Source organism: Thyridium curvatum (genome assembly GCF_004353045.1).
Source record: "Thyridium curvatum strain D216 chromosome Unknown NODE_25_length_444008_cov_73.864110, whole genome shotgun sequence".
NCBI lineage: Eukaryota > Fungi > Ascomycota > Sordariomycetes > Thyridiales > Thyridiaceae > Thyridium > Thyridium curvatum.
Window position 1 is genome coordinate 45839 of NW_022156780.1, and position 23754 is coordinate 69592.

General features: G+C 52.1%; 7 protein-coding genes across 7 annotated transcripts; 3 read left to right on the forward strand and 4 right to left on the reverse strand.

The window, feature by feature from the left end:
- Nucleotides 1-2705: 2705 nt before the first annotated feature.
- Nucleotides 2706-3812, reverse strand: E0L32_004936 (uncharacterized protein; the record flags this gene model as incomplete). The annotated part of the gene is made up of 1 exon (XM_031139401.1): nucleotides 2706-3812. The coding sequence occupies one exon, from the start codon at nucleotides 3810-3812 to the stop codon at nucleotides 2706-2708; it is 1107 nt and encodes a 368-aa protein (XP_030996538.1).
- An 803-nt stretch (nucleotides 3813-4615) lies between these two features.
- Nucleotides 4616-5741, forward strand: E0L32_004937 (uncharacterized protein; the record flags this gene model as incomplete). Its single annotated transcript, XM_031139403.1, has 3 exons — nucleotides 4616-4673; nucleotides 4746-4864; nucleotides 4926-5741. 3 exons carry the CDS (start codon nucleotides 4616-4618, stop codon nucleotides 5739-5741), a joined length of 993 nt encoding a protein of 330 aa, XP_030996539.1.
- A 538-nt stretch (nucleotides 5742-6279) lies between these two features.
- On the reverse strand, nucleotides 6280-7323 carry E0L32_004938 (uncharacterized protein; the record flags this gene model as incomplete). Its single annotated transcript, XM_031139404.1, has 2 exons — nucleotides 6280-6853; nucleotides 6908-7323. 2 exons carry the CDS (start codon nucleotides 7321-7323, stop codon nucleotides 6280-6282), a joined length of 990 nt encoding a protein of 329 aa, XP_030996540.1.
- Nucleotides 7324-8267: 944 nt separating this feature from the next.
- E0L32_004939 (uncharacterized protein) lies at nucleotides 8268-8948 on the reverse strand (the record flags this gene model as incomplete). Its single annotated transcript, XM_031139405.1, has 1 exon — nucleotides 8268-8948. The coding sequence occupies one exon, from the start codon at nucleotides 8946-8948 to the stop codon at nucleotides 8268-8270; it is 681 nt and encodes a 226-aa protein (XP_030996541.1).
- Nucleotides 8949-10019: 1071 nt separating this feature from the next.
- On the forward strand, nucleotides 10020-11090 carry E0L32_004940 (uncharacterized protein; the record flags this gene model as incomplete). The annotated part of the gene is made up of 2 exons (XM_031139406.1): nucleotides 10020-10106; nucleotides 10197-11090. 2 exons carry the CDS (start codon nucleotides 10020-10022, stop codon nucleotides 11088-11090), a joined length of 981 nt encoding a protein of 326 aa, XP_030996542.1.
- Nucleotides 11091-12255: 1165 nt separating this feature from the next.
- On the reverse strand, nucleotides 12256-18669 carry E0L32_004941 (uncharacterized protein; the record flags this gene model as incomplete). The annotated part of the gene is made up of 6 exons (XM_031139407.1): nucleotides 12256-12558; nucleotides 12612-13770; nucleotides 13844-13998; nucleotides 15023-15940; nucleotides 15996-18164; nucleotides 18247-18669. The coding sequence occupies 6 exons, from the start codon at nucleotides 18667-18669 to the stop codon at nucleotides 12256-12258; spliced, it is 5127 nt and encodes a 1708-aa protein (XP_030996543.1).
- A 437-nt stretch (nucleotides 18670-19106) lies between these two features.
- E0L32_004942 (uncharacterized protein) lies at nucleotides 19107-20971 on the forward strand (the record flags this gene model as incomplete). The annotated part of the gene is made up of 2 exons (XM_031139408.1): nucleotides 19107-19415; nucleotides 19469-20971. The coding sequence occupies 2 exons, from the start codon at nucleotides 19107-19109 to the stop codon at nucleotides 20969-20971; spliced, it is 1812 nt and encodes a 603-aa protein (XP_030996544.1).
- Nucleotides 20972-23754: the final 2783 nt, after the last annotated feature.

Sequence of the window (23754 nt, forward strand, 5' to 3'; positions counted from 1 at the left end):
CGTAGAGTGTACTAATGAGTGAAATTGCTTTTGTTCAGCCCAGGAGGGGGCGCAGCGCTCAGTCACCAACTGTTGTAAGATCCTTGGCAAGATCTATCGCAGAAGTGCAGCTCCATGCTGTCCGGTCTACGGTGATACCGTTCAGAGATGGTGAAAGACAGAGTACATTGGGTCGAACGTGAACAGGGTTTGAGATCCGTCGGTTCTGGTCTGTCGCTTGATCCCACAAGCTCTTCCGCTCAGCTCTTTGTCGGCAGCTCAGCGAGGCGCTAATAGGCACAGACCACCCCCATCAATATCAACCCACGCACCACCAACAAAGGAAGAAACCCTTCTCTGTCACAGCTGCGACCAGGTAGGGAGGGACATTAGCTAGGGACAAGCCTTGCGACATACGAGGTCAGCTGGCTGTCTTCGGTCTTTCGGTCTTCGCGCATCAGAGCCCGACGAAATCAGGCATAGCATCATGACGACCTTACCCCCGGCGTTGAATAAGACAGAATTGTTTAGCACGGGAAATTGGCCGGCATAGGGAGCCACCGAATTGCGATAATTCACACACTGAGGTCTAAAAGTCACATCGTAGACCTCGCCCGAGACACGTTCCTGGGCTTCCCTCTGTAATACAAGATCATTGACTCTCTCCCGGTCTTAGGTTCCTCGCCTTTTCTGGCAGCATCTCGGTACAGCCAGAACTCTCTTTCCTATGAACTCCTTCGGATCCACTACAAAGGGTCGCCACTCGCTTGCATACACTCCCTCTGGATTCGTTTCCTCACTGGGAATACAGTGATCGAATGTTACACCGTAGTAATCGATGCAACTAAATCCCAGTCAGTATGGTTTAAGAAGCGGCGGTGGTCATTCCGTACCGTAGCGGCCTTTCCTGGACCCATCCCAGATACTCATCTCGTATAACCAAGTCTTCAGCCTCTGGCTGATTCCCATAGATAACCTGAAAAGCTAATTTGGCAAGTTTCGGGCCTGCTAGCTGAGGGAATACCAAGTTCTGAGGGTCGGTCGGCCATGATACCAACGGGAACAATCTCTCAATTGACAGTGTCGGGCCCTCAATATGAATTTTTAGTGCCTTCTTAAAAGGAGGAGGGTGCAAAGGGTGAGTCGGCTTCACTATGCATTCTGGGATATAGAGATCCAGCGCCATAATAGCCTAGCGATGAGGAGAAAGATCCCTCCAACTTCTAAGCTCCAGAATACTCATATGAAAAGACCTCAGGACGAAGAGCGGGTTAAAAAGCGGTGTACTTGATCAACTCTCAAGTGCGACATGTGACTATCTGACTAATTTCCGACACATGCTTCTCTGGCATTCAACTTTGCGATGGTCCCTAATGTACTTGTATTTACTCCGCTGGAGCCGGAGGATCCGATGAAGGCAGGGTATTGCAAGCTTCCACAACTGTAAAAGAGCGTTGGACAATCAAGATAAGTTGGGAGACGTTTTCCCGGGTTCAGACAGTCCGTTTTATCAGTGCTTGTCCCTTGAGTGTGCCCACAACTGAAGTGAGTGGTGGTAATTGTGCACATCTAGATTATGTCAGCGTGAGCATGGGTGCAGAACGTTGAATCAACCATAGAATGGGGGTCAGGATGTCCTCTTTGCTCTGATGGTGTGTAGTCTTGCATCTTGACTGGCCAGGCCTGCCTTGTTCTTTGCACGAGTACATGCTTCTGCTCGGGTCTTACCGCACGCACTGTGCAGTCAATACTTCGTATGGCCCACCAGGGCATCAAAAGTGGGCGCTTGGATGGACCAGGTTTCGCCACGTCGATGTCAACTTGCTAATGGGCCATTTTATGTGTGGTGTGTTGTGCACAAAGACGATTACACGATCGCCAATCACCGTTTGGCTTCTTGCACTGTCCATACAAGCTGCAGCCCCCCCTCAAAAATTCAAGACGTCGCATTTCAATTGGAGAAAGTCCTGGGGGATGGGGGCTGCAGTGATGGTAGTTACGTACCTCGGAATGGCTTGCCTGAGTCTAAAGAGTACGGCCGACTAGCTGCCGTTTCTAGATACTGGCGGGCGAGCAGAGCGATGAACCAGAACCACTCTGTTTTGTGAGTTGGTTTTCACAAACTGACCACAGAGAAGGTCTATAGTGTGTTTGAAGTCCATGATTGACTGCATTTCCCTCGTGTATGCATGGGTCAACTCTTCAACTGAGATTGGTGACCTCGCGTGTATTGCCCAGGATAGGAAAATCTTGGAGAGGTCCGTGTCCTCTGGCGAATCTATAGCAACGATGGCATCTAGCATGCGATCATAGAGCTCTTCCATTCCGTCGGTATCAATGAGAGCACTTGGGCGACTTGTTCTTGGCGTTGGCAGACAACTAAGCGTCTCAGTACTAGAGATGCCCACAGAAAGCTACCATTGGAACGAGCCACGACCTCCTTGGTAACTTCTATCTTGAAGTTTTCAGCCCACGAGAGGTGCTGGAGATCTTCTGCTACCACCAGACAAATGTCCTCTGTAGTGTTTGGTAAAGGCATGTCGATTAAAAAGATTGACCTTTTCGCTAGTTGGAAAGATTGACTGATTGCGCTGAGGGGACGACTGAATGCGAGAACTCGAATCGGCATCTCAAATTTGTCGATTGCCCTGATCAGTTCAATCACGGCCTTGCTTAGGTTGCCTTCGTCGAGCCCGTCATATAATCCAAAAGACCGGTTCTTTCGACTAGATGGTAGCTAATATAATTAGAAAGATGATTCTCCATACTGTAATACCATCGTCTTCTTGAATAGCCATGCCGGATCGCACAAGAGCCGCCACCTGCTGCCGGAAGCCTGGTATACACATGGCCATCTGCAAGGGTATGGATCGAAGCATGCTCGCTGAAGACCTTCCTTGCATGTTTCCGTGCTTGAAAAAGTAAAACGCACACACGCTGCTGGCGAGAAGGTGATCGACGACATAGGCCGCCACTGTGGATTTGCCACTTCCCGGAGGAGCATGAGCCCAAAGAGGATGGTCTCCAGAAGTCGTCCAGCTCTTCAAGTTCAAGTGATCGGTTGCAAGTATGCTCTCACAGGTTCCATCTTTCCGTAGAGCCCGACTGGCTATAAGATCATCTCGCGGAGGCCCTGCTATGCCCAACAGTTCTTTGACTAGTCGTAGTTCATCTTCAGCAACTTTGTCTTGTGCTTCTGGAGAGGTTATTGAAGCCATGGCACTTCGAAGAGCAACTGATGCGCAGTTTGGATCTTCTGCACCGGTAAATTTGGAGACGGTATGATGGCTGGCGTTGGGAGGTTGGCGAGTCTCGTTGGAATAGCCCATGACCGACGAACTCTTTTCAATGATCATGAACTGCACTGGTCCAACAGAAGTGGCTATAGTCTCACAAAACGAGAGAATCTGCAGCCTGGACGCGTGGTGGCGAAAAGACTCATTCAACTCGTCGATGGTAGGACTTCCACGAGTAAGTTCTGTGACAAAGCCTTTCGGAGAATAACCAAACACCGAGCCGATGAGGATTCTGTTGAGTGTCTTTGCCAGGTGTGTTCCTCTGTGTGATGTGGCGAGAAAGAGCGAAGCCTTGACGTGGGATGTGATGTCATGAAACTCGTCGTTCAAGAGACCCTGGACGAATGCCGTTTTGAATACTAGACCTCCCATAGAGTCTGCTACTACAATTATCGGCACCTGACCGAAACTTTCGGGGCCATTATCCTCGTACTCCATCCGAAACAAGAGATCAGTTATGAAATCGCCGATAGAAAAGGAAGCCTGTTGTAACCAAAGTTGACTGTACGAGCGCTGGGAAGCTCGGCCGCGAGCCATAATTGTGGCCAGAGGTTATCAAGGTCCCGGTCACAACACCAAGTCGTTAAGCTCATTCCACCGAGGCCATGGATAGAGAGTATGTCAACCGATCGATTTTCTGGTCTATGCAAGACCCAATGGCCAAGGGGGCCTTTTCTTCTGTCCTGTGATCTCTTCCTCTGCTGACTGCCTGACGGTTGCGACGAGAGTAGTTGGCGGTCGAGGCGCGACGCGTCCGATGGCCTCGATTGTATATGCAGCCTTAGTTCGGGTAGAAAACCAAGTTTGGGATCGTTCGGAGATCCGTCGGGGAGGCTTTGGGCTCGCGCATGCTGCTCTTCCGCATCCTCGCGGGTCGAGCCGCTCCTGGATTTGAGATGCTTCCACTGTAATCACGAGTCAGCTGACCTCATTACAATGACGACTTCCCCATTATCATCAGAAGTCTTCGAGAGATGTTCGGATTACCATTACGCCGCTACGATTCGCATCGTTTGCTGTGATAGATAGGAGGTCGAATATCAATCACCTTTGTTTATCATACCACGAATCCTTGAACCGAGTCGCTGAGAGAGCCAGCAGACGGCGTGATATTTATCATTAGATTATCCTGTAAACTCGGAGTGACTGACCATGCGCGCGCTTCGCAAAACATGCAGGGATCTAAGCGCCGCACTCTGTACCCTACACAATGGCAGAAAACCCCGCACCAACAAGCAGGATAATTCAACAACCTCTGATCATGACGTTGATTTGTCTTCTCTTGTTCGAGTGTCTCCTACCGTACTGCCCGGTTTGCAAGAATAATTAGATCTTAACCTATGGCTGCCGAAACTCAGACTGCTGATCATGATTTGGTAGATGGCGCTATTTTAGGAGGTAAGGACAGCAATGACTGCCCATATTGGTGAAAGAGACAAAGTTGACTCTAACGTCCTCTTCTTTGAACAGTCCTCCCAGAAGGAGAGAAGGTGCTTAGTGTGGAGCGTTGTGGGACTTCAACCTGGGCTCTGACGGCTCGCATGATAGTTCGGTCTCCTGATGGCTCGGAGAGAAGCTACTTCTTAAAGGTAAGAATTTCACTACGGTATCAATTGGGTTATCATTTGGAACTTTCTTCTCACGCACCAGATCTTATCTTCTTCCGATGCTCCTCTTCGAGTTCGCGGTGAATATCTGGCCATGAGGGAGATCTATCAGACACTTCCGACCTTCGCACCCAGACCAGTAGGATATGGCCTCTGTAGTGACGAGGAAGCGTCCTTCTTCATCTGCGACTATGTGCCTCTCGAAAACAAACTCCCTGACCCAGTTCGACTAGGCCAGCAGCTGGCCGAGTTACACAAGAAAAGCCAGTCACCGACCGGCATGTTCGGTTTCTACTGCACAACGTTTGACGGAAGGCTCCCGCTCAACACGACTTGGGAAAGCAGCTGGACAGTATTCTTTCAGAAATTGATGCTCGGCGTATATCAGCTTGATGTCGAGACGAACGGTCATTGGAAGGAGCTAGATGAGGCAATGCAAGTTACCATCGACGAACTCATCCCTCGTCTCCTTGACGTATTGACGTCAGAGGACCGGTCGATAAAGCCTTGTTTGATCCATGGTGACTTATGGGAAGGGAACATCGGCACGAATGCCAATACAGGCGAGATTTCGATCTTCGACGCTTGCTCTTATTATGCTCATCATGAGAAGGAAGTGGGGATCTGGAGGTGTGAGCATCATGAGATGACCAACCCAGAGTATCGGAAGGAGTACTTCAAAAACATGAGGCGCAGTGAGCCAGTCGAGGAGTATGAGGATCGCAACCGACTGTATGCTGTAGAGACGCGGCTCATCAACAGCGCCCATTTCCCGGGCGAACCAACAAGGCAGCTTGCGCTGAATGATCTGCGTTTTCTGATCAGCATGTATCTGCCAGAGAGTCTTCCTGTGGATTGAAATGCGATGTATAATCCTTTTATCATAGCTTATCATATTGAGGGGTGTATTGGATATTTTCTCTCTTCGTTCCTCTTTTCTTGAAATATACTAGCGCTATATATGTGAACTGACCGAGAATATAACTGCTGGTCAACACATTTGACTTGTGCTAGCTGAAGTGTTCAAAGAAGACGAAATGACTGACAAGTCCACGTAGGCATTGGGACATGGTGACTTTGGTTACCGCCAAGCCAAGCCATGCTTTTGCAGCAGCATTAGTAACGGCACCATCGAGCCTAGAACGAGTCCCAGAAGCAGAAAACATCAGCCAACCCCGAGGGCTCTCAGCAACAAATGCAATATATGCGTCCAAGTAATGCACTTGCCCAGCCTGCTGACTCTACTTGGCTACCTAGATGAACCATCATAGGCTGTATCGGCAATCAATCATAGCAATGGAGCACTTCTCGTGTATCTAAACAGCGACCAAAGTATCTTTATTTGCTCAAGGACCAGGACCTCCATCAATTCCTGCCCTCGTATCGTCCTGTCCGCTTCACAGTATTGCCTCAAGGTACTGACGTCTCTTCTCAACGCTCATGTTTCCAAGCCCTACAACTCCCTTCTGTGTACTGCTGTAGTAAGTTCCGTACCGGAGCAAGTATCCTGCCTTTCTTCCAATGTCAATGCTCTTTATCTGCATTTGAGATAACGGTCCAGCGTGTTGGACGAACACCTTCCAGAACTCATCCCTCAGTACGTTCGCATTGTCGAGGTAGACCCATCCATTGGGACCCATGCTCCCAATGACCTTGTCCCGGGCGTACAGGGTAAGACCAAAGGGCTGGATGCCTGCATCAGTCCAGTCGATCACCCCTGTGATAGTACCGCTGGCGCCATCAACAAGAATATTTAACTCATTGAGGTCGCTATGAGTGAGGACTAATGGTAAATCTCCAGAAATGAGCATCGGCAAGTGCTCTTTCACTTCATCGAAGGCTAGATGGAGGCGAGCGGTGAGAATACCGGAGGAAGAGACGTTGGCGAGCCTACTAGAAAACTCTGTAGCTATGGCCGAGCGAGCATACTGGTCAGGAGTAATTGAGTTACGCCACGCCTGTGCAAAGAAACTTATTGCATAAAGTTAGCTGATCTGAAGTGAAGTTAATAGAGTCTAAGCTTACCTTGCTAGGCTATATATGACGGTCAACTGGGTTTGCAGTCCCTCCGCGAGAGAGGTGCGCACCATGGCGTAATTGTCCCCTGGGAGTCTGTTCATCTCGTAGATTGCGAGCTGTCGTTGCGGGCCATCGCCAATTCGACCCAGGGCAGTACTAACGGGCACAATGTCTCCATGAACCTGCTTTGCAAGCTCTAGCATTCTCGCGTCTAGCAGGGCATCTGTACTTCGAAACTGAACGATCTTATCGTGGTTGCGTCCCGCCACCACGGTGTAGCTAGTTGCACCTTGCACTGAAACAGGTTTGACCTGCCCTCCCAACATCGTGCGGGCCAGATCGTCACATTCAGCTCTGGTAGCGGATGTCTGCGAAAAGAAAAAGCTGATCTCGTCGTCAAGGTCGCCGCAGAGTTGAGCCATACCGTACAAATTGGGATGGGTTACGGACCTCTATTCTGATTCCGTCTGATGCCGAATGGAAAAGTTAAATGAATCTTGAATTTCCTCATAACTTTTAGTGCATTCAGAGAGGAATCCGACATTAGATGTTGCGTGTGTGTAGATCTGGCTTAAGTGTGGGGAGCTTAGCTAATCTACCGGTTGTCTCTTGTCTTCTCCCTCTAGAAAATCTCTACCGGAGACTTCTTTAAGTCGATCTTTAGTGTGCTAATCTAGATTAAGTTTAATTCTATTCTAAACCTTAGATCTCTTAAATAAGTCTTTCCTGCTTCTGTTGCGACATGAGGCGTCTTTCGGAATGAGGGCGTCGAGCACTTGAATGGAGGTATTCTTGGCACCCCCGACCCCTACTGCTCCTTTGAGTCCACGCGCCTCTGGCGATTCTTTGCATTCCTGGCGTGAGACGTAAGTATTGCTTAGATTACTATTGGGAATAGATAACCAAACATGCCTCTCCATATTACTGTACAGTACTGTACGGTGGAGTCTAGGTTCAGCGTCTGCTTTTTGGTGTGAACGCTTTTCTAGAACAAGTCACGACAGACAGTACGGAGCCATTTAATCACCAGCCCTTATGTTACTACATGCTTGCATAACAGCAGGTGAGCGTGACCTCTAAGATAGCATGTATTAGAGAAAAGATGCTAAAGCTGTCACAGTTTCTCGATAGTTTCCTATCCCGACATGTCTTCTTTCAAAGAACATGAACCGCCCTTTCTAACATAGAGATATAAGCGGTTCAAGTTGCCCAACAGGTCGCCATCTTCCGTTGAGACCGGGAAGCTAAGCTTGTCATATTCCTCCCACATCACATTCGTCCGAGGAGATTCGGCATCTGCCCACGGTTTTCTATATCCAAAGTAGGTTAGAGAGACGACGAAGAGCGAGTAGATAGAATCAGATTCTTACGCGGAGTCATTGAACACCTCAAAACCGTCAGTTATAATCAAGATGGGTCGTGCAATATCGGCGATAATCTGTTTGAGAGGCGCTTTAACGAAGACTGAAAACACCACAGAATTATCATCAACTTCGGCAAACCCTCCAGCCCCATGCTGCCCCACAACCGAAAAGCCGTTTATCTCCAGGATCGTCTTTGCTTGTTCTGTATAGTCGGGATCTTGAGCCAGTAGATCGACAGCATTTCCAGTTTTATCGTGGCAGATTTTCATCATTGTCAAGGCGATTGCGTGCTGAAGCATGCTGGGCTGAACAAAGCTCGCTTCGACATCATGCCCATGCAAACTTTCGCTTCTCATCACCCACTCTGGAGGCTTGCGACACATATCTCCAAGTCCAAAACAGACGATCTTGGTCACCTTGTCCATATCGAGCCGTTTGTTGAGTTCCAAGCTCAGCAAGTGGCAGGTCGTACTCAGATTCCAAGCAGACTGACTTTTTTCAAAGGCCAGGCTTGCGTCGGCCAGAACGCCCCGAAAATTTCGAGCCGATGTATTGATCCAGTCTATGAGATAAGCGCAGTGATAGGTCTCTTTGGGCCGATCCGGCTGTGTTTTGACAAGGCGCCAATAGTCCTGGTATACTACGCGTGGCTCCCTGGTAGAAAACACATCAGTGAGGCCCATGTTTGCTAGGTAGCTTCTTACCATATTGGTGCCTGTTCACCAAACATGGGATTTTTAATCAATATCGTGTCTCCATCAATGGACCGAACTTTGAAGTGCTGGTGCGTTGCAGAATGCTCCAACTGCTGCTCAATGTCTCGGAGGTCTTCCTTCGTCCAGAGCTTGACCCCATGATTGTAAAGATTTGATGCAGCCTGGCTACTTATTCTCCAAGGCGAGAAACCATAGTCCAAAGAATGCTGCTCTTGATTTGACAGTGATACCATGTTGCGATGAACTGTTTGACAGGTAGGGTTGAAGTTTTGTTGTGGGAAGAACGACTCATTCATTTATTTGGAGGAGGTGGAGATGGTCAAGTTATGTTGCTCACCGCTGGAAAAGCTTAGCTCCATCTCCGAGCACCAAGGCGACACACAACCGAATGCTGGCTGTATGACGACGTTTACATAGCAGACCAGTAACTATTTCGCATCTATTGTTCCCTCAACCAGACAACAAGGGAACATTTATCTATCTATATATTTCGATGGTATGTAACAAAATGTGTGGTTATTCTGACACCTTATGGGTATATAGCTACCCAGCAGTAACGTAGCTTTCCTGTCAGCAGCAAAAGAGGAATTCCCTGGTGCCATAGTACCAGGTAGCGTGTATGCCTTACGCCCGTCTAGCAATGCCGCCTCCTCTGGCAGGTTACACTCCCTGGAGAAGAACAGGCTTAACCGGCCCTCCAAAAGGTTTTGATGGCAAATGCGTCGCATTGGCTCCTCGTCGTGCATGCTTCTGCCTTCGAGAAGAAATCGGAGATAGACTCCTCACGTTTATTGTCGACAGAGGACATGATGGGAGAGTGGGAGAACGGTGAAACAGAAATCCTCATCGGAGAGTCGCTCCCTAGGGTGATCGGAGGAGGGTTGAAATGAGCAGCAGACCGCCGATACGGTTTTGCTAGGAACGGGAAGGCACGTGCGCTTGGCTGCGGCACTACTAATGTGCTGTAGGGATCAAATCTGGGCAACTGTACCTACTCTATATTCCATCCTGCAATAGACAGTCCTAGAGATGGCAACCATGGACGATAAGAGAGAGCCCAGCTGCCCAAGATACGAACTCGAATCATACGTGACCAGCATTCACGATGACAACGCCAAGTTCACGGTTCGCAGAAACGGCAAAGTATTTCACATTCGCGTGTTGCCGTCGCAGTTTGTCAACTCGCCCGCCACGATGGGCAAGTACTTATCGTAGCTAGAGGTTCTTCGGTCGGGCGAGGAGGTAATTGGCGACATCTACGACACCGACGTCTTTGAGTGGGTTCTCCAGCCATTTGAACGGCTGTTCGCCGAACTCGCGCCAAGCCCTGCGCTGCCAGATAACCATGCAGGCATCAAAGTCACTCTGCAAGAGTATCTCTTCCCCAAGTTCTTCATCTTCGTACTGGACGTTGTGAAAGAAAAGTTGCAACCACGCCAGATCGAAATGGAGAAATCGCCCTACTCTCCGTCCAATGTCTGGCTTGATGATGAGTTCCTTGACGACCTGAAGAAGTGGACAAGCCTATACAACCCGGCTGGGATTGTGTTAAGCTTTGAGAACCCCGAAGACGCCCTCTACAAGCCTCCGCGAAAGGTGCTCATTGATGGTGGGCAGACGGCATGTTTCTTCAAGCAATGTTACTCCACCGTTCAGACCACAAACGAGCTCCAGGCGTATAAGAAAATTGCCGCAGCCAACATAGACCCGCAGTTTCACATATGCCGCCTCTTTGGTGCCGTGATGGACGACGACGGTTTCATCGTGGGCCTGTTACTCACTTATATCGACCATGGCGGCCGTACTCTGTCTACAAATGTCGATCCCGACTACCCCCCAGCTTCTACGAGAAACCGATGGATAGGCCAGCTCGATGCCGCACTCGCAGAGCTACACAAGGCCGGAATCGTCTGGGGAGACGTCAAGGCGGAGAATGTGCTGGTTGACCGAGAGGACAACGTGTGGATTATTGATTTCGGAGGTGGCTACACCCAGGGCTGGGTCGACAAACAACTGGCGGGGACTGTGGACGGGGATCTGGCAGGCATGGCCAAGCTTAGAGAGTTTATCTTCCAAGATGGAGCGCAAGACCGCTGGTGGGCGCGTTAGAAACGACGGGCAGCAGGGTGTTTAGTGGTGACAGCCGGGGACACAAACTTTTAAGAAGTGATTTCTTTGGAAGATTAGAAGCGAAAACATGGCTTATAGTCCACCTCTCCATCTAGCAATGGCCCGAAAAATGTGCATGCGGTTGGCCCGATTCACATTTACCGACCAAGCTGTCGGTGTGGTGGACATACTGCCCACTTGAGGCGATCTATACATTCTATCTGACCTGTGGGACTGAGATATTCGTTCCCACGTTTCCCTGACCTGCCTTGGGGACAAGGAGCGCGCCGGCTTAGCCTCCTCCCTGCCGCCGACGCGCCGCGAGATCTACCCGGCGCCGCCCAGCCGCCACCACCGCCGTGGCGCGCCGGTCCTGTCCCCGTGGCGCGCCGACAGCTAGCGTGAGTGGTTGGTGGCGACGCGGCCGGAGTCGGCACGCCGCAGATCTCCCCGAACCGGCAACGTGGCGGTGCGCGCTGGTGACGGCCGCCGAGGACAGGTACAGCAGCCTCCTCGTTCACAACAGCTACCTGGCGGGGCCCGCGCCGCCGACGTCCGGGCCTTCGACGTCGGCTCGCACGTCTGGCCCCGGCAGAGCTTGGCGAGGCGCACTCCCTCCCCCCTCATAGCCTTCTGGCCCGGTCAGATCGAGTTCGCCAGGACAATGGCGGACGGCTGCGGCCTACCATCAGAATGACGGTGGGACAGAAAACCGCTTGTAGTGTCCCGCTGCCAATAGCTGTTTTTCCTGCTCTTTCGTCTAGAGGATCCGTGAGAGGATGCTGACGGCGATGAGACATTTCCTCTCTGACGACCACCGCTGCCGGAAACGTAGTCGCTCGCAGGCGAGAGCGACTTCGACGAGACAGAGCGAGCTCAACGTCCATCACGGAGGTGTCTGCGCGCGGGACGGCCTTGCCGGGCCATGGCTCTCGTGGCGATGGGAGCTCGACCGGTGACCGTGCTCGCCAGCGTCTTGGGATGTGTAATAGTCGCCAGCTTCGACGAAGCTCTGTTGACGGGAGGGTTGGGCGTCACGGACGTCCGCCGAAGTCGTATCATCCAACATCCGGTAAGGCCCTGTCTGCTGCCCGTGTTCAGGCCTGTGAATTGCCGGATCTGCTGCTCCTTCTGCGCGATGAGCATTTCTGCTGATTGCCGCTGACTACGGAACCATCAGACGGTGGTGGGCGAGACTTTGCCGCCTCGGAAGCGCTCTTCCTGTTTTCCTCTCAAGAATGATATCCAAGGCGTCCCCAATCTGCGTCAGGCGCGCGTCCTTCCCCCAATCAAGAATGTTTCGCACCTGTTTGCGAAAGTTCTTGAATTCTTCGGGGCGTGAGAGCACAAAGGTGTCAATCTGTTGGAGGTAATAGCTCAGATTGTCTTCTCTCCATGAGATGTACACTTTGGCAAGATTGTTGTCTACAGCTAAACAGTAGGACAGGTTGTCGACACGTTCCGTGCTCTGGTACTCTTGTCAATACAACTACAGACGGCATGTACAGAGGTTGAGCTCACTTCACACTCTTGAAGCGCCCAGTTGAGTTGACTGACAGCGTTGAGGCAGGCTGCTGAAGCGCCCGCACACTGGTTTGTGGCAACCCAGAGGTCACCTCGCGTACCTCCAGCGGCTTTGAATTCGATGGCGAAGAAGGGAAACCGGAGGCCCTGGGACGTAGCAGTCGGGTAATCCGGGTTCCTTGGATGGAGCATGGTTTGGGCTAGGAGTTGCGGTTCGGTAAAGGCCTCCATCGTCCTCTCTGAGTATCCATATAGCTTGTCTGGTTTGGGTTGCGTAACTCGGTATGGACTTGCGGGAGCAATAGGATTGAGATGCTGGGCCATGTGCGTGTTGGAGTTGCTCGTCAAGCCCGTGCCAGGCCCATATGTTGTGTCTGCTTCGGGGTTGGGAATTATCGTGCCATGAAGCAAGTCAGCTACCTGGTCTTCGGTACACCCTTCTGCAAGGGCATCCACTCGGTATATTGCCTGGTTCAGTTCATCGGACGAGAGCCCAGGGGAGTCCCGCTGAGCGCAAATTGGATCGATGTGACCGGCAGCGAGGTCCTGCAGCGGTGAAGCCGGGTGTCGGACATGAATGTGATTAAATCGTAGGTTGGTCTGACGGTATCGTGCATTGCGAGCGTTGGCTGTGCTGGAAGCCGACGATCGGTTGGAGTCGTCCCCTGAATCTGCTCGGGATGTACGCGATCTGGTGGAAGCCGGCGTCGGCAGCACTGGAAAGCCATCGGCATCCCGTGTGGAACCTATCTCCGGCGCCGATCTCGTGAGCTGCCTCGAGACGGGGTCGTGGTCTGAATGGCGAAGATGGCCATCCGACCGGCAGTGTTTCTCGCAGTCTGATCCAACAGACTCGAGCCACTCGGACACAAAGGTGTGGATAGACCCGGGATGCGGGTGGACTGGGTCGACGAAGTCCTTAAGGAACGAGGCGTATGACCGCTTGAGAGGCCGAGGCCTTGGCAGTTGTAGAGTCATCTGTATGACCTCCTCTGTTAATGGTTGGCTTGCGTCAGGGAATGCCTGCATACCTTGTCTGTCTGTTCTGCTTTCTAGGCTCCAGGCTGTTGTGCGTCCGTTCGTGTCAATCGGGCGCTCTTCACTGGCGAACAGATCACTCTCGGGTGTCACGTCAGGTTGCGGTGCGAAGAGGAACCTGAATTGTTGGTAGATCGAAGGGGCTGATTGCAATCTCACGGTGGCAATCCTTAGATACCTAGGTAAGGTACCTTAGGTATGTTGCCAGGGTCAGGTCGCAGAAATCGCCTGCAGATCGCGCAGAGTTGCCCACAGGTGCCAAACACAGCACCACAGCAAGCTCCGGCAGTGAGGGGCCCGGCGGCTCGAGCTCTTTGGCGCGCGCAGAGAACAGCGGGTGGAGACGCTATGACGCCCCGTTCATCGGCGCGCCGTCGTCCTGCTGATTTTAGTACAGTGGTCCGTTGGTGCTTAGCGTACCCGCAACGGCCCACTGCATTCAACGGTTACAGCTGGACGGGCAGCTTCTCAGCTTCATTCCATCTTGCAAAAATCTGTCTCGGTGAAGCTTCGACTTCGCTTATCGGATTCCGTTTAAACCCTCGAGTGGGTGCATCTACAGCACAACTGCACATTAAACAGTGGACTAGTTCTTTACCTCGTCGAATTGCCATCTATTTTCCGCTGGAAGCAGCCATCAGAACCCTATAAGGCATCGCGTTTTCATCACGCGTCCCTTAGGTTGCATTTCGGGCTGTGGGGCGGTGTCACTATAAACCATATTGTGGCGGGGACTTCGCCGTGAGTGGCGCCTGTGGCCCGGAGCCGCGATCTCGGTGGCCTGGTGGGTCCCGGGGATATCAAAGTTGGTGGATTTTCTAGCCTCAAGCCTAATTTCACCTCAAGACCCGCCCAGCCTGCCTCGGGGGGCTAGGCAGTCTTGAAAATATAAGGGCAAAATTGGTGGTTGTATTGATGATGCTTGTGTTGCTGCATGGGTCTAGCCCGAAAATTAGGTGAGAAGCGTGCCCATAAAAGCCGTCTGTCGGCTCAGGAGGGTTTGCTTTTGGTCCCCTTACAAGACACAAGGGTGATCCATATGAGAAGACAAAAATTGGGCGTTCCAACAAAAGACTGAACGTGTTACACTTGTCTGACAAATCAAGCCACCCAAAGTGGATGGTCTTCTGGCAGTAGGTTGGAGTTACATCAACTAGAAGATGTCGTTAATACGACCTAGTGAACGAGTTGTTCTCTCATCCCATCGTAGCCACAAAGTCCTAACAGGTCCGTCCTCCTCTCATTCCCCTACCCAACAAGCAGGACAACCAGCAGAGTATAGGGCAAACTCAGACACTCCCACAATCGAGGCTGTAGTCTAATTATTTTCTCCCATCATGGCCCCGCAGCCTCCTTGCCGAGGGGAACACCGTGCCGTGCCCCATGCTCGCGCTCAGATCCGGCATCGTCCGGTTCTCGCTGTCCGCCAGCGCCACGCTGTTGGTCGCCATGGTGCTCCGCGGCCCGCGCTTCTTAAGGGGAACCTTGCTTGCCGCCGAAGCGCTGACGTCGCTAAGCCGCTTGAGCGAGAGGGAGGGCGCAAGCATGCTGCTGCAAGCGCCGCCTTCCTCCGGGGACACGATGTTTTTCGTGCTAGCGGTATTGCTCTCTGTCGTGTCAGTGCGTATGGTGTTGATATCCAGCTGGCGGAGGGCTGTGGCACTACCAGCCGTGCCTGGCATGACACTACTGCTCTCCGTCTGCTGCCTCGAGGCACCGCACCTATCCACGAACAAAAGCGTCTTGCTAGGACTTCTAGGCCTCGCATGGAATGAAGGCTCATCTTTCGCGTGCTGTGAGCGCATGCGATCCACGAATAAAGTGCTGTTGCTCGTTTTTGGCACCACGGTGGGATAGCTGTATTCTCGGCGCCTTGGCGTCTGTCCTGTGGGAACATACTCTCCCAGCTGACCGTGCTCGACGCGCTGTCTCAGCCCTGCCAGCTGTCCGCAAATATGCACCTCCTTGTCAAGCTGCGGCAAGTTCTCGCGCAACGTATCCGTCTGTTCCGCAACATCGTTACCAATGACTTTGACGCGGTCAACTGATGCGCTAAAGGCACTGCCAACATTGGCAAACGATTCTTGAGCGTTCGAGGCGAGCGCAGAAAAGGTCCGCTCCCGGGTATCATGTGCGGTGTTGTTCTGCTCCTGGATGCTGTCGATAATGGTGTCAAGGGCGCCCATCTCCGTGTGCAGGTGCTGGACCTGCTCGTTCACTATTCGAGTAGTCTCGTCGTGGACGGAAGTAGTCACGGCTTTGAGGTTTTCCGTGTGCTTGCTTGCGGTCTAGTTTGCGTTAGTCGAGTTCGCACTCTCTTTTCATGAGCCATGGACTACTTACCACACAATCGCTCTGTATCCGTGTCTTCATCATGTCGCGGGATTCGATCAATCTGTCGCTGAAGCTGATTGATCGTCCCGCAAGCTGCTCGCTACCATCTGCAAACGAGTCTCCAGCAGCAAAGTGGCTTTGTCCTGCAGATCTGAGCTGTGCAGAGATGTCAGCGATCGCTCCAATGCGCAGCGCTTGCTGCTGCATGTTAGCCTCGATGAGGCTCTGGATGCGGAGCATCAAATCCTTATTCTCCTCCTCTCTAACAGACTTCTCTTTGTCCACGAGATCCGATAGCGTGTCAACTGATTGCGTTTGACTCCGTTGCAGCTGTTGGTTCGCCTCAGCCATCTCATCCTGCAGCCGCTGCATCTCTTCGCGCAGCTCCCTGACCTCCTTCGATATGTCTTCAAAGGCCGCCGTGAGGTCCATGCCAAGGAGGGAGTAAGATGAGTTCAGCTGCGAGTGGAAGGTCTCGACTTCAGCCATGATACCCTCTGATATACGTGTCGCAGCTCCACCCAGGTCGTTGAGTCCTGCCCCGATCTTCTCCTTGAGCTCTTCCCTAAGCGTCTTGACCTCGTCCAGCACCTCACTCAGCTCGTTCTTGCTCTGCGTCGTCTGTGCCGCAACTTCTCTGTGCAATCGTTCGAAGGCAGTACCATTCTTCTCGAGGTCTGTTCTCGCCATATCGAGACCGTCTAGCTCGTCCTTGACAAATATATCCATGCGCGTTGAAAGCGCGTTCACAAGCCCTTGGTGCTCCGTTTGGAACCTGGCGAGCCGACCCTCGACAAGCGTTGTCGTGTCCACTACATCTAGCTGCAATCCGTGATACTGCTCCCGGTTCTGGGCTTGCAGCTCCGATTGTCGTCGCAATTTCAGGTGCAGGGCTGTGTTGTCCATGGTACACTGGCCAAGTGTTGTTGTCAGCTCATGGTTGAGGCTCGTGAGCTGCTGCTCAGTGCGCTCGTGCTGTTGGCGGATGGAAGTTTCGTCCTCGAGCATGCGCCTTGTGCGTGCTAGTGCCGCACTCGTCTCTTCCAGCAAGAACTTTGTACTATCAAGAGCTCCCTTGGTGGTTTCGCTGTCCTTTTTCAACATGTCGAAATTACTTGCGAGTTCAAGTAGGTCCTGTCCTTTTCGGGCGAGCTTGGACTCGAGTGTTTGGATCTTCTCGCACTGCTCCTTGACTAGAATCCTATCCGACTCGGATTCATTCATAAGCTTCTCATATGCTTCATGTGTAAGATACACGCCATTGCGCTGTCGCGTAGCGGTGAGCTCTGACTTGAGTCGCTCAATTTCGACGGTGAATTCTTTGAGCAGCATCTTCTTCGGAATCAATCTGATCTGCGGCTTGTTTTTTATGTTCTTCGCGCGAAAAGCATAATCTAGAGACGAAATGGTTTCGTCGAGATTCGATGTCGCAGCAGACACTGTCGTGATGATGCATGTCTTCGTCCGACCACCCAAAGAATCTTGCAAAAGCCGGGTGAGTTTCGACTCGCGATACGGGATGTGTTCTGATCGATCGACAAGCGCATTGATGACGCGACCCAATGTGAGGAGACTCCTATTGATAAGCCCAGCTTCTGCCGCTCGCTTTCTCTCCGCGCCAGATCGTCTAATATTCTCCGATCCAGCGAGATCAACGAGGTTCAACTTTCCAGAGGTTACAACCTCTTCGCCGGAGGCTGACAGCCGTTTAGCGTATGCCGTGATGGTGAAGATTGTATGACTGCGAGAGCTGAGATCGTTGCACTTCGTAGCCGCGACCTGTCGCTTGAGGTTGCCATCTCTTAGTAGCTCAATACCCCTTTTCGCGCTGGTGATGTGCCGTTCCTCCATGCCCTGAACAACAGTCGCCACGCCTCGCTTGCTATCTCCATCGAAAATTTTCAAGTTGACTTTATCATCGACGGAAAGCAGATCCCGAAGTTCTTCGTTGTATAGCTCGATGAATGATATTTTCACAGAGTTTTCAGGGGCAGCATCGCTTGTTGGTGAACTTGGTACAGAGTCAAGCTCGCGAAAGAGGGAGTCCAGCACGCGAGGAATGATACCAGCGTCGTCGGGTAGTAGAGTGTGATCTGAAATGTTTCCGTACATGGTGTAGGTCTTCCCAGTACCAGTCTGTCCGTATGCAAAAACTGTGCAGTTGAAGCCTTTGAGCACCTGTACTGACGTCAGCCTCTCAGCCTCTTTTCAAACGTTTCCCACTCCAAACTCCAACACGATCATATCCTTGCATTCTTACCTCGGCTAACACAGGAGTCACAACTTCATCAAAGACCATCTGCTGATCTGCCATCGGTGAAAAGACCCCATCAAATGAATACGCCTTTTTGCTGAGGGCATTCGGCCCCATCGACAGCTCCACCGTCTTTCCATGCACCCCATCCGTGTTCACCACCACGCCGCTATTCTCTCGCACCTCTCGCTCATTCCTGCCGCGACACCGCACAAATACGTCTATCTTCGTTTCGTCGATCGAGTCACGATGCGTCGTCGACGCCGGGTCGTCAAAATCCCGCTCCTTGCGTTTCGTGCCAGCCTCGGAGGCAATCGGGAGGAAGGAATCGGCGGGAGGTGCGCGTCCGTTGTTCTCAAAAGTAGGTGTCGCCGTGGTGGCGCGACGCGAACCGGCGGCAGCTGCTCGACGAGTTGTTGGCGGGGGCATCGCGTTGCGGGGCCGCGAGCTCGCGGCAGAGGAGTCTTTCATCCAAGGCGAGCACTGAAAGCGTAGAGTCACGGCTTGCTGGGTGACAAAGAAAGATGCGTTGCGAGAAGGTAAGAGTACGGAGAGGCAGGCAAAGTCGCACAGTGTAGTAGTACCTAGGTAGTACCTATGTACCTAGTGTGGGGTGATAAACAAACCGTGGATCCTGCCCCATTTACAGTCTCCACAATTAGTCGCCGATGCATTTCACCGCAGCATGCGGCGTACAATACTTGTACAATACAAGTAGAGCCAAATCATCCACCTTCGACCCACCAACCACCCACATCTTTGCAACATCATCTTGCGACGGCGCTACTCCTGGCAGCCCTTTTTTTCGGCCATCCTCGAGCGCAGGCTCATTTCTCCCTCCTTCATATATCACCATCCTCCTCACCATGACCGACGGCGTCTCCAAGTCGCAGGCACGTTTGCCTTCTTTGAAATCGTCCGATTCCCCGGAAGGAGAGCGGGAGGACGTCGCCACAGAACAACCATCAGGGTCGGGCGAGCTTGGCTCCGAACACTCACGGAGCTCCACGGAGCAGCCCTCTGCGAAGAAAGATCCCACCCCAGACACGCACACGAAGAGGCGGTACGACGCGTCTTGTGACGTTGGCCGCTCGCCGACGAAGAGAGTCCGACTGGTACGGACAAAGCCGCATAGGCCTGAATCCCGGGAGGAGGAAATAAGACAGGTAGACGAGGTAAGACCATAAGCTCACACACAGAACGCCGACTAATGGAACGTCTCACGCAGTCGACCCAACAGCGGCAGCCAGCACCTCCCCAGCTCTCACACGTCTCGTCTCTCGAGCGCCGAGCGGACGGACAAGGCCAAGGATCACCGACTACTGGCCTGCGGAAACGACAGATTGGCAGTGACAGTGACGACGGCGAACATCGATCAAAGCAAAGCCGTCTGACGCGAAAGAACTTGGCTCTTTTCAACAAGATGGCGAAGAGAAAGGAGGAAAAAGCATCGGCATCCGCACCCGCCGATACCACTGTCGGCTCGTCAACAACAAAGACCACCTCGACGACGACGTCTGGCTTTGCTATTCAGGCCAACAACAATGGCATCCTCAACCCCCGCACCTCTAAGCCTCCCGCGAATTACAAGGAAATCCGTGAGCGATGTGCTAGATCTCGCAGAAGTGCTTCACCCACCGAGTCGGTATATGAGGGCTATGTGAAGACAGTTAGAAAGGCCGTTAACGAAGCAACCATGGTCGTTGAAGTCAGTGCGCTGCTGAAGAAAAACGACGACGAGGGTTACACAAGAGCCTTCAATCAGGCATTCACAGGCTTCCCTAAAGACGCTGGTTTCAATAATCGCCTACCTGCTCCTCAGCCTGACTTTATCGAGGGTCTGACGAGGGAAGACTACAAACCGTTCCCAGTTGATGAGCATATCGATGGGGCCGTTCTTTATAAGGACAACACCGACTCTATAACACTGCCACATTTGGCCGGAGAGTGGAAAGGCCCCGGCGGGAATATGAATGAAGCCATGCTGCAAAGCGCCTATGACGGGGCTGCTCTCGTCTACGCCAGGAACCAGGCCCTTGCCTATCTCGGGAAATCCGACCCCCCAGGCCATGCCGAGATTATGACTTTCACTACAGACGGTACCAACCTCAACCTTTTTGCACACTACGCTACTACACTGGAGGACGGCAGCCATGAATATCACCAGTATCCTATGACGTCGACAAACCTCCTAGTCTCTCACCAGGGGCATAACGACGGCCGAAGAGAGCTCAGAAATGAACAGGACCATGCATGGGAACAGTCGCGCGCCCTGAGGGACCAGTTAAAGGAGCACTGGAAGAAGCGTGGCCGCGGTCTTCAGTCCATCGCCGAGGCATATCCTCCGCCCGGGCCGGGCTTCAAGGTGCCCAGCAGCACGAACGTTTACGACGACCCGAACAACAACGAAGGCGGTCTTGATCAGGTCGAGCAGCCACGCAAACTCACTCCCCCAACTTCGTCCAACCTGGAACGCCCATCCACCCACGACAAGAAGACAAGCCCCCGATCATCGTCTTCGAAGTCACCGCCACCGGCAAGGGACCACCACCATGACGGCGGCAGTGCCCAGAAACGCAAAGCCTCGTCGCAGGAATCCTCTCGCAGATCAGACAGACAAAAGAGCAGAGGGAAAAGCTACTGGAAGCAGGATCCTGACAGCGGGCGTCTCTTTCATGAACGTTCCGATGGTAGGATCACTTGGCGAGATGATTACGACGATGGATATTGAACAAGTATCTTCAAGAGCGGCTTGATCTATCACAAGTAAGCATTCGTGTCGCGTGGCTGAGACTGGACACGTCTGGACGGCTACCACCACGACGACCAGGCAGAGTATCGCTCCACTGCCAAATATTACGATGACGAACTGTTCGTGGCTTAGTCGAATGCTTCGAGCTGGCGCTCTCGCGTGCAGTTCCTCCCATTCGATTGGCTCGGCCATCCATACCTTGCAGTGACCCGCAGCGCGAGGAGACAGCAAGCCACCCAGGTCTCGGTCCTCACCGCAAGAGCCAGCCCCCTTCTTAGGGATAGTTTTTGATTTTGTTGAGCTATGTATGTGTCTAACGCGCTGCGCTACGGTAACATGATCAAATACAGCCCTGCGTGGGCGCAACTGTGTTTTTTTTTTTTTGGAAAATTTGTTCCCCAGCAGATGCTGGGTCCGGTTTGCAAAAGCAGACTTCTCGCCAACATCCATGACCAACCAACTTGGGTCAAAGGTTGCACAAGGAGCAAATCACCGTCCCACATTCCCGTACAGTCACTCGTTTTCCCTTTCGACTGAGGAGAGGGGTTCCAGCTGCTGGAGCATGCCATGAGGTTTGCCTCCTGTGGCTTGGCACTTCGCGCCACCAGGAGCTGGTCCGCGACATCGGTCAGGCATGCTCGAGCAGTCATATCGAGAATGCTCCAGTCCTGAGGATATCTAACCAAGTCTCATGTCGCCCGGATGTGAAGTGCTGTGCATCGCGGGCCGACCCGACCCTGAACAGACAATCGAAGGAACACTGCAGCGAATCTTCACCCTGGGCTTGCAATCTCTCCAATCCGAAGGACTGACAACTAGTTCTGATAGTTGGAGGCTTGGTTGACTGTTGCTATAGTTACTTGTGATCTTGGTTTATGATAAACAGGATACTTTCCACAAGCATGATCGACCTTGTATGGTAGTTTCGAATTCCAACCCTGCTTGTCATGAAGATCCCGGAGCGAATTGTCGAGCTGGCTGATATGTCTTGGGTTCCTTCGAGCCTTGATTGCAATACGTTCGCCATCTCCGCCGAGATTGACCATCCTGACAGGCAATTCATTCATGCCATCTTTATGTGCATTCTCCCAATCATAATCATGATGATACAGGTCGCAGACGATGAGTATCGCAGCATCCCAGCGCTCTACTGCCACAAGACGACAGTCACGGCTGCTGTAGTCGTTGGTCGGCGAGACCAGGCCCTCATACCCGAGGTGTATCAATACCCGAGTGATGATTGTTTGCGGGGTGTCCCACGCCTCCTGCCGGATTGAAAGGCCTCCGTCCACGATGACGAGCACGCGAGTCGGGTCCATCAGCCGAGGCTAGAGATCGGAAGCACGTCGCAGTAGCCCAGTGTATGTTGCTGTGCTGTTCGCAGTTGAAAGAAATCGCGGCGTCTATTGGCAGGAAAATCAACATGGCTGTAGGGAATGCAATCAAGACACATCTGGCACCTACCGAGGCGCGTCTCTGTCAGTGATGCTTGCAGCTTGAAGCTTGTGTTGCTTGATGAACGAACGCGTCGGGGAAGAGAAAAGATGGATCGGATGGCAGATGAAAGCTGGAGGCAACGGAGGGACCGGAGTGCGCTCTGTGTACTGCGTCCAGCAATTGTTCCCAGTAGAGAGTGGAAGTCTTCCGATCTGCTAATCGGGGAGGTGCTGCTCCGGCCCCTCGAGGTTTAGCTACCTAGACCCACAATGATGTTCACTGTAAGCCACACGATGTTCGATGGAGGCAGACGACGTTTTGAAAAGCCGTTTGGATGATATTCGACTAGCATGTCTTCCTAGCTGTTCAATATTGGTTGGACGACAACACAATGTGAGAAGCTGTACGTTGGGCTTTGTGACTGGCACTGGCTTCAAATGCCTGGTCGACCCGGGCGCGGGCTAGGGTGCTCCACCACATTTCCAGTTCATGCTAACGACAAGATCAAGAGGTCTAGGACATTACCATTGTCTAGGGTTTCATAAATCAAATCTGGTAGCATTTCCTCGGATACGATTTGAAAAATCTACTCGTCGAATTGAAATGCCTTTGAATCGTCACCCAACCATATGCGAATCTCTTCTAACGCATCGAGGTCATTCTGAGGAAGAGAAACCCGAACCTTTTCATCATACCACTCATATGTGCGGCCAACGTTCTCCAAGCTCTCTCCTTGCCGTCGACATGAGTCGAAATCAATAATGATTGGTTCCTCACCATCCAGCATGATATTGCTGGGATTGATGTCGTTATGGACCAATCCTAACAAATGGAGATGTTTGATACCACTTTCAATGCCTCCCAGGATACGACTGTAATCCTCCTTTTTGTGATGGACGGATCTTAATTTCCTCTTCATTAACTTCGACGGATTGACCCTTTGCATCAGTGTACATTGGTATTTGGTGAAGCAAACGCCGGTTATCCTATTATCGGACACTTGGCAACCAAAGTAGGGGGCAATATTCGGGTGTGGGTGTCGCTTCAGAAGTTCGCAGGTTTCCACTTCTCTGAGGACAGAGTCTGCGATGGAAGTCGGCTGTGATCCTTGACAAATGCGATCGTAAGAGATCAGCCGAGGCCGTTTAACGAAATAGTCGTGGAGTGAGGGGTTCGGTACGCGCGCGAATTCCGAAGAGAATGGGGGATTGTAAGCGGGAAAAGGTATCAAGATGTCGTTGATGAAGTGTTCTGCTCTGATCTCTGAGGGAGATGAGTAACGAGCTTTTGAAACTGCATGGTGAAGATCTCGGCCATTTTGATAC